This window comes from Cupressus sempervirens, chromosome 6 (genome assembly GCF_028749045.1).
Source record: "Cupressus sempervirens isolate cs-2001-9-10 chromosome 6, ASM2874904v1, whole genome shotgun sequence".
NCBI classification, from domain to species: domain Eukaryota; kingdom Viridiplantae; phylum Streptophyta; class Pinopsida; order Cupressales; family Cupressaceae; genus Cupressus; species Cupressus sempervirens.
In genome coordinates, this window is record NC_143123.1 from 313,617,054 (window position 1) to 313,627,662 (window position 10,609).

Genomic DNA, 10,609 nt, shown 5'->3' on the forward strand with positions numbered 1-10,609 from the left:
GGGTTTGCACTGTTCCTTGCTTTGGTTATCGATCGTCTGCACCATTATATCCGAGAGTTGTCTGGTCTACGGATGAATATTGATTCGTTAAAAAAACAGGTCAAAAGTTCTCAAGAAGAACTTTTTCACTTCAAGGAAGAAAAAGAAGGGTCCACTGAGCTGAAGGTGTTGAAGGATGAGATCAATGACCTGAGACAGAATGTGCAACAATTAACCTTAAAGTCAGAGGCAAAAGAAAGAGATGCAAAGGCAGCTGAAGCAAATGCCATTGCACTTAGGAAGCAATCAGAGGGATTCCTTCTTGAATATGACCGCTTGCTTGAGGACAATCAAAATCTTCGAAGCCAGTTATCATCATTTGATCGGAGATATTCACACTCTGACAGCAAAAAGAATACATGAGGAGCATCCTTGATGTTATCAACATAATTATTGTGCAACTTAGAAGTGCATATATAATGATGCATCCTCACTCTTCTTTATAGCATTTCTTAAGAATTGTAATGGGGATTTTAAGTATTATTTTATATGTTCAACTAAATTGTGCTACTGATTTCTGCCTCGCCACTGTGAAATTGTAGAGGGCATGTAACTGGTATCTCAAATTGGGTTTGGAACAGATTGTGTATCTCCAGATTTATGTTTTATCATTTGTCAAGCAAACTGCGGGAATCTGATATTATTTTGCTAAAAGTGGTTTACTTTTTGTTGGCAGTGGCTTTCTCTTGAAGATGGTGTACTTTGATCCAGATGTTTCTTCTTTGTTTCATGCTTAATTAATTATGAGTTTTATATCAGGTTTCAACTTGTGAAAATTTATCCTTTGCACAAATTGCTTCCTTGGAAGGTCGGTTAATATAAGCAGAAATCTTTACTAAATCAAGATAAGTCACTGTTCTTCTTGATTTTTATTTGAAAAATCATTGGGGGGTCAAAAGGTCAGTTTCTGGGTTGTGGTTAGGGTCTTTTTTCCTGATTTTTGCAGCAATTTTTTTCTTTAAATCTTGATTAACTGAGAATTTTTTATGTTTTGGTTATCTGATTTATTCCTGAGAGTTTTTATTTGCTGTTATGAATAAGATGATGCTGATACCCAAATGGTAACTGGGATACTGATGGTATTACATAGTTATGCTCTTTGAGCGTGCTAGGTTTTATTTACTCATGAATGTCAAGCATGTCTTTAGTATCAAGGCTAATCAGATCAACATTGAATATTTCTTCATATGTCATCCCTATAAAAATTGAAATTGTCACAAGGACATTGAGGAATGACTACAATATTGTGTATTAAAGGGAAAGGGCATGATAGGAAATTTCACTCACACAATCAAGGAGATTTTGGCACATCAGAAATGAATGCAAGGGATATACCTTGATGGTGTAGTAGCATAGGAACCAACAACCAGCATCACAATCCTCATATCTCAAGCTTTGAAGACAACATGTCTCAATCCTCTTTTCTCCCGTGTAATGTGTATCTTTAAATCAGATATCATATGCATTCATTGTAAAAATCACCAGAGTAGTTGGCTAGAATAAAGTAATAGTATTTACCCCACATGCATGTGATATTAGTTGTCTTAAATTGTTAATAGAGGCATCTTGAATACCATAATTAAATTTTAAGCTATATTGTTTAATTAGATTTTAAGCTATATTGTTGTGATTATCCCTTCGATATGGTATTGAAAATTAGTACAAAAGTATTCTCTTACCATTACTTTTGGGAAGTGTATTGACATCTTTTCCTTTGTAGATTTCCTTCTCTACCTTTTTTATCACACACACAAAATTCAATTCTCTTTTCTACTCACCCACATGACCACTAAGATGAATAATTGAAGCATGTTCAAAGTATTTGTACTTTATCATTCATATGTTTTTATCACCCTATTTTTATTGACTCTTGTGACAACAAAATGTGTAGTTATAGTGGTTTTGTAACTCTAGTAACCATCACCTTTCTTTAAAAAATGGCAGGACACCAATGAGCCTCCTGCTTCAAAATGCCTGATTTTTGGCTCTCAAGATAAACTCTTTCACTTCTTTAGCATAATTATTACACCCAAATCACACCAAACAAACTTTATTTATAGACATGTATTTGCTACTACTAACATTCCATTTTCTAATTAATCTTAAATCCATCATTAGTGAGTATGACATGGATATGAAATACAATCAATGAATGTGTTGCAATGTGGTATCCCCAATATTATCAAATAAATGAATTTGAGTTGTGTGTATGGCCCTATTGGGCTCATTTTATTTTATTGTCCATAGTGTGTTGGCCATGTCAACACTTTTGTAATCTTGCTGAAGTCTCTTCGAAGGCATATATAAGGTTAATTTGTAGGTTGTTTGTAGGCATGTGAACTTGATACTTTATTTTTAATTGCGAATTCCACTTGGAGATTAGTTGTCTACCATTTCAGAGGTGAAATATCTTCCTTGCTTGGGATCTGTAGTTTTGGTGGGATTAGCTCCTCACTCTGTTCCGCTCTATGCTTGATCTGACATTGTTGTACTGAAATTGTATTTATTATAATCTGAAATGCTTTCATTATTTCCTCTTACATAGTAATGTGTCAAACATCTTATTGATCTTCTATATGATAGATCTGGCATATATCATTTAACTTTTGAGATTTGTCCAAGATAACATTCGAAGACAATACCATTCCATCATACAAAGCGTTTATAGTATAAGGTGTAAAGTTTCCACAAATTTTGTCCTAAAAATCGGACTTTTATGATATCCTTTGAATTGTTGAAGATGATATTCTTAATGTTCTAAAAGTAAGAGTTATCACCTTTAAATGTTGTTCTATTTATTTTTTTTAACTCAGTAATAAATTCATATAGGTAGTATTGCTTGAAGGAGCAAACTTATGTTTATTATGTGTCCTCAAACTACAATAACACCTACCCCTTATATCAAGACCAAAGGGCATGTCCCTTAAAGGGACATGATCCTCTCTAGGTCGGCCCATACACCACTTGTAGAAATCAGTGCTTTAAGGAAATAATTTTTTTTTAAACTAACATAACAATTAGTTATAGTTAGTACAAGATATATTTAATGCCAAGGATCGCTGCCCAACCTATTGCCAAGTCTAGTGTATATATTTGCTTTCGTATGATATAATGGGAGAAGATTAAGGTGTGATTTGCACTTCTCAGACCAGTATGAATATCATGGTTAATATTTAACACTCCCTCTTAACTTGATAATCATACTAAGAGATAACATATCTAACATCATCAATTATGACGAATAAGCATAGATTGATACTCTATATCTATTTGAATCTTCTGAGAAAATGGTATCATGTAACATACGATACTAAGTCATATAACCATCTTGTGATATGACTTATCACTTATACTAGTGATGTCAGTATTGCATGTAATGCAATACATAGGATAAAATCCGAAGAACAATTAAGTTCTTCATTTATTCACGTTGTGATCCATAGGAACTGGCAATCCTATATCACAACTTGATCTTGAGCTAAGATCTACCAAAACACAAGATAAAGTTTGAAGAATAAATTCTTCCTTTATCCAAGTTGTGATTCATAGACATGGAAATGCTTATGTCACAAATGATCTTGAGCTCACCTAGATCTAACAGTTATACAGTTCAATACATTATCTAAGAAATAGTCATTTCTCATAATATCTTTTATACAAGCATTCATTACCTCAGAGATTGTCACCTCTAAATAATGAATACAAATGGTGGAGCCCATAACAGTCAATAGTTTGACAATAAAATTATTTTATTAATAATTTAAAGAATACAAATGAATTACAATTCAATCATACTAAGTCTCTTCCTGGAGTGATTTATCTTCACTCTAGAGAGAATTTTGGTGAGAATATCCATTGTCTGATCTTCAGTGCAATGTATTCTAATTTTATAGTATTCTTGTCTACCATATCTCTTACATAATGGTAAGGAATTTTGATATGCTTGGACCTATCATGAAAAACTGGATTCAGAGAAAGCTTGATTGAACTTTGATTATCACAATGAATAGTCATAAGATTTATGGCTTGACCAAATAATCCCACAAGTAACTTTCTAAGCCAAACTACTTCTTGAGAGGCCATCGCCGCTACAATGTATTCGACTTCTGTGAAACGTTGTGCTACTGAATACTGCTTTCTGCATATCCATGATATCATTGCTAAGCCTAGACTGAAACAACATCTTGAAGTGTTTTTCCTGTCAGTAACACTTCCAACCCAATCTGAGTCTATTTATCCATGTAGGTTCAATTCAACTTTCTCATTCTTGAGCCCAAGGTTAAGAGTGCCTTGTAAGTATCTCATCATGTGTTTGACTGCAACTAGGTGAATCTCCTTTGGCTCACACATAAACTGACTTAATGTATTAACAACATAGCAAATATTAGGTCTTGTATTTACCAAGTACATAAGGGACCCAATCATCTATCTGTAAAGAGTAGAATCTATGGAAGATGATTTTGCTGCTACTTCCTTAAGTTTATGTAAGTTTTTCTCCATCGAAGAAGATATAGACTTGCAATTCTTCATTCCAAATCTCTTCAAAATAGCTGATGTATACTTCCCTTGATTAAGTATAATGCTGTCAGAATTCTGCCTTACTTTCAATCCTAGAAAGTAATGGAAGAGTCCTAAGTCTTTCATCTCCAATTCTCTAATTAGATCTTTCTTGCATTGATCTATGAGATGATCATCACTTGTTATTAGTAAATCATCAACATACAATATCAAAATTACCATATCATCTTCATCCCTTTTATAATATATAGATTTGGATTGGCTTCATTTTTAGAGAATCCTAAGTCGATGAGATACCTATCAATTTTTTCATGCCAAGCCCTTGGAGCTTGTTTAAGCCCATAGAGAGCTTTCTTGAGCCTACAAGCAAAAAAGTTAGGATCATGAGTTTAAAATCCTTCAAGTTGGTCCAAATATACTTCCTTTGTAATTTTTCCATTTAGCAATGTTGTTTTTACATCCATTTGATGTACTTTCCATCCCTTCGATGATGCAATGGCTAGGACTACTCTTGCAGAGGTGTATTTGGCAACAGGAGCAAAAGTTTCTTCATAATCAATCCCCTCTTTTTAAGAGAATCCCCTAGCTACAAATCTGGCTTTATATTTTTCAATGTTATCATCTGCAACATGCTTTAGTTTAAAAATCCACTTGGAAGAAACAATAGATTTCTTTTAGGTCTTGGAACAATTTCTCAAATATCATTTTTCATAATAGATTCGTATTCATTTGTCATAGCATCTTTTCAAGCTGTATGTTTAATAACATCTAAAACATTGGCTGGTTCTGATTTAGACAAATCATTCATCTTTGTTGTATAACTAGAAAATCTTTTGGATCTTTTGTTTTCTTTGATGGTCTTGGAAGGTGTAGCAAAGTCTTGTGCTTCCTCTACTGTCTTAATGGCCCAAAGTGAATTTTGAGTTTTTTCAAGATTAAGATTTTGAATTTCATCTTCAATTTCTTCAATGTTCTCCCTTTGAGACTCAGATTTAGTATTTCTTTCAGAACTAGGTAAAGGAGAGGGTTTTTCAAAACTTAGGGCATTTTTGAATGTTAAGTGTTTTTCAAAAATTACATCTCTACTAAGTTCAATTTTTTTCTATCCAAGTATGAAAATCCTATATGCTTTAGATGTTTCACTATGCCTTACAAAAATACCTTTCCTCCCGAAGGGTTCTAACTTACTTCTCTTTTCTTTTGGAACATGGATATATACAAAGCACCCAAAAATCCTAAGATGACATATATTGGGTTTAACCTTAATAAAGACTTCTTCGGGTATTTTATCTCTAAGATAGGAGTGAGGGCTTTTATTTTGAATATAGACAGCAGTATAAGAAGCTTCTGCCCAAAGATAATATTCTAGATTTTGATCAAATATCATAGCTCTTGTAGCTTCTATAATTGTTCTATTCTTCCTTTCTGGTACCCCATTTTGTTGCAGGTTATAAGGAATGGTATACTCCCTCTTATTTCTTGTTTCTTTACAAAACCTTTTAAACAAATCTGAGTTGTATTCCCCTCCATTATTAGTTCTAAGAGTTTTAATTTTATGTCTTGATAAATTTTTAGTTAAGCTTTTAAATTCTTTAAATCTCTTTAGGATTTCTTTTGATTCTCTGCATTTTAGGAAGTAAATCCAAGTTTTCCTAGAGAAGTCAACTATGAACAAAATATAGTACCAGAATCCTCTGAGAGAAGGAATAAACATAGGTCCACATAAATCCTAGTGGATTAATTCCAAAACATTGTTAGTTTTCCTAATGCTATCATGAAATGGACTTTGGTGTTCTTAACCAAAGCACACCCTTTGCATATGCTTGAGTGGTCTTTATTTAGTTTAGGTAAACCAGTAACCATCTTCTCCATAGTCGATAAGGTTTTAAAATTTAAATGTCCTAACTTTCTATGCCATAGTTCATTTATGTCCACAGCTTCATGAATTAAGGCTTCAATAGGTCGACTAGATTCTGAATTTAATTCATACAAATACCCTTTTCTCTAACCAATCAATTTTACTTTCTTAATTGAGGAGTTCTTAGCCCAAGTTATTACTTTATTATCCATGAATGCAACATTATGTGCATCATCTTCAAGTGCTGTAACTGAGATTATATTTCTTTTTATTCCTGGTACATAGAGTACTCCTTTGAGAAGAAGAGAATTTCTTGATTTTAGTTTCAAGGTGCAATTTCCAATTCCTTTAACATAATGTGTTGATATATCACCAATGGTGACTTCGCCATCAAATTTTTTTGATATAGATTCCAGTTCTTCTTTGTATCTTGTAATATGTCTAGATGATCCACTATCAATCACCCATGCTTTATTTGAGACTTCATTTGATAGTGACGAATACAATACAAGATTCTCAGGATTATAGTTATCTTCTTCCCTGGTAACATTTGTATAGTTCACTTGTTGTTTATAATTCTCAAGGCAATTAGATTTGTAGTGTCCAAACTTTTCACATCTAAAGCAATTTATTTCGAATAGATCTTTCTTAGATTTGTCATTCTTTTGATTACCTTTTTTCTTTTTGAAATGTTTCTTCTTGCCTTTATAGGAGTTTGTATTAAGAACATGAAGTTCTTCATCTTCTGTTTTCAATTTCCCTCCTTTCTTTAGTTTTCTGGATTCTTCCCGAAGACAATCCCCCTTAAGTTTATTGAAGTCAAGAAGTTTATCTTTGGCACTAACTCCTTGTGCGAAAGTTTTCCATGAATCTGGTAATCCATCTATGGCCATCAGTGTTAGTTTCATGTCACTAATGATGGTTCCTATACTTGCAAGTTCATCCCTTAGGTTGGCAACCCTTAGGAAGTAAGAATTCATTGATTCTCCCTTCTTTATTTGTATGTGATCTAGTTGCCTTTTTAGTGTGAGAAGTCTAGTTGCAATTTTAACCTCATATGCATTTAGTAGTGCATTCATCATAGCAAATGTTGTTTGATGTTTTGTTAGCATAGGTATAATATCATTTTTCACTCCATCTAATATGATCTTAATGTCTTTCCTATTTCCTTTAATCTAGATAGATTTATGAGGTTCAACTCTAGGTTGTCTGGATGCTGACTCAACAAATTGTTTTACACCATTTTCTTTAAGAATCATCATGATTCTGAATTTTCATGCATCAAAGTGTTCTTTCCCATCAAACCCATCCTTGGGTCTGATTGTGTATGTCATTGAAGATAGGAGAATGATGCTATATATATATATATATATATATATATATATATATATATATATATAAGGCCTTATTACTTAATTTGCAGAGTTTAGGTTCGACTACTAGAGCTCTGATACCATGTAAAGTTTCTGCAAATTTTGGTCTAAAAACTAGACTTTTATAATATCCTTTGAATTGCTGAAGATGATCTTCTTAATGTTCCTGAAAGTAGGAGTTATCACCTTTAAATGTTGTTTTGAATATGTTTTAACTCTGCAATAAATTCGTATAGGTAGTATTTTTTGAAGGAGTAGACTTATGTTTATTGTGTGTCCTGAAACTACAATAACACCTACCCCTTATATCAAGACCAACGAACATGTCCCTTAAAGGGACATGACCCTCTCTAGGTCGGCCCATACACCACTTGTAGAAATTAGTGCCTTAAGGAAATAATAAAATGTTTAACTAACATAACAATTAGTTATAGTTAGCACAAGATATATTTACTACCAAGGATCGTCACCCATCCTATTGCCAAGTCTAGTGTATATATTTGCTTTCGTATGATATAATGGGAGAAGATTAAGGTGTAGTTTGCACTTCTCAGACCAGTATGAATATCATGGTTAATATTTGACATAAGGGAGTGTTGGTTTGTGGTGAGAACAACTTGGTCATACACAAAGAAGACTTGGTCCTATTGTGCTACAATGAGGTCCTATAGTGTAGTCCTAAGATGAGGTCTTATGATGCTATAGACCTATGATACTATGGTGCTACGGTTCTACATTGCTACAATCTTGAAATGCTATAATGTTGTGGTCCTAGGGTGCTACAACCCTCGGTCCTATTGTGCTACGATCATATGGTGACAAAGAATAGGGCAATTATATGACAACCATACATTACAGTGGTATTAGAGATGGTGATTATGCCAACCTATCGAGCAATGGATGCAAGTGTGTACAAGAAGGCGAAGGAGGTACCATTTTGTTGATCAAATGGAGAAACGACATGATCATGCCACTATAGTTGTGGCACTATTGAGGAAAATAACCAAAAGTTAAACATGATTCAATGACACCATGACTAACGATGAAGAATGATGTTGTCTCATGGAAGAGACGTTGCAAAAAAATTGCAAAAGGGAAGATAAAACCCTCAACATTCACACTCTCAACTAGCAAAGCTAACATTTTTGCCAAGAACCAAGGCACCTTGCAAGAGAGAAAGAGCCCACTTTCTAGGAAATGCAATAAAAACTAAGGGAAGATTGGGAAATATGAATCTTGAAGGAGACATATCCTACATGGATTATGTTGATCTAGGAATGAGGTATTTGGGTGGCAACAAACATGGCCACTTCAATAATGAACTCAAATAGAAGATATGAAAGCTATATCTTTCATCATTTGATGGATTTGGATAACTCTTTGCACTGACATGGATGCAAAAGGCATTCTCACATTTCTAGCTCAATTGAATGTTGAAGGATGAGGCAATAAAAATTGTGACACTTCACTTGGAAAGGATTACTCATGAATGGTGGTATTATGGAATGACTACCCTCAACCATGATCATATAAAATTCTACGTGTAATCTAGGGAGAGGTGAGACCTCTTTAACGAAAAAAAATCCATAACTTAATTTTAAAGAGTTGGCACAACTAAAGCAATTTGGATTTGTGGACAAATATCATTGAATTCTAGAGACTGTCCATCCTAGTAATCAATATCTCAAAAAGAAGATTGATTGTATTGTTCATTTATGGGCCAATGGAACCTTTGAAAGGCTGGGTGATAGGATTAAATTCCATCATACTCACTGAAGCAATTAAGATGACACAAGACATAGTGACATCCTCTTCATCCTCCTCCAGGAGTTATTTACACCCAAGCTAACCCTCACCCCAAAGGAGAAAGACAACAAACCCTAGCCAAAAAATCCATCATTGGATAAGGCCACCAAACAAGAGATCAGAAGGAGGAAACTTTTTTAAAATTGTAAGGAGACTTGGGAACTAGGACATCGATGCTTGGATAAAGGAAAAATCTGTTACATTGAGGCAATGTCCAACGAGGAACATAAGCATGAGGAACTTGAACTTGAGGGAGAGAGTGAACAATCTTCCATTAGGACTAACATAATATCTATGCGAAGAGGATCACCACACTCATATGAAAAGGAAACATCATCACAACACTAACTAGTACTCCGAGGTGTACTGCATTTTGTGTGCAAGGTACATTCTAGGGACAACAAGTTGTGGTCATTCTCAATAATGGGGCCACATCAAACTTCATCAACTCATCCCTCATGAGATGAAGAGGTTTATGTACAAAAGAACACGAAGGGTTTCAAGCTAAGGTAGCAAGAGGAAATTTCTTGTTATGTGCCCATCTAGTTCTACAATTGAGTTACCATGGGCAACACATAGTGACAAATTATTTCTTTGTATAGGCCTCTTTTAATTTCCTATTCATTTGATTGGTCTTCTTCTCTCTATGGGTAAGTGAACCAAGTTGGTGTACAAAAAGGGGGTTATAAGTAGACACCTTTTTTTCTTCTGAAATCTAGTAATACTAAACTTGGACAATAGTTTTGAAAGTCATCCACTCAAAATGACAAGATGTGTAAAAAAATAAATTGTAGTGCTTTGAATCTACTTTCTAAACTACTAGAGTTCTTACAAAATGAATAATATTAGATGGGCTAAAGTCCGTGTACACAAAAAATAGTTCCTATTTTTTAAAGAAAACTTAACATAGTTATTTTTGTGTGCAACACAAAATACCTAGTTATATTTGGTATTTTACAAATTTCTTTTGTAGGACAATAGTTAAGAGTGATATCTAGAAGATGTTAATTTTTTT

General features: G+C 33.7%; 1 protein-coding gene across 1 annotated transcript; it reads left to right on the top strand.

Moving 5' to 3' along the window:
- LOC149552450 (uncharacterized) lies at positions 1 to 714 on the top strand (the record flags this gene model as incomplete). Its single annotated transcript, XM_089788012.1, is given in 1 exon segment — positions 1 to 714. A coding segment is annotated over 1 exon segment (402 nt), but the record flags the coding sequence as incomplete, so codon positions are not given.
- Positions 715 to 10,609: the final 9,895 nt, after the last annotated feature.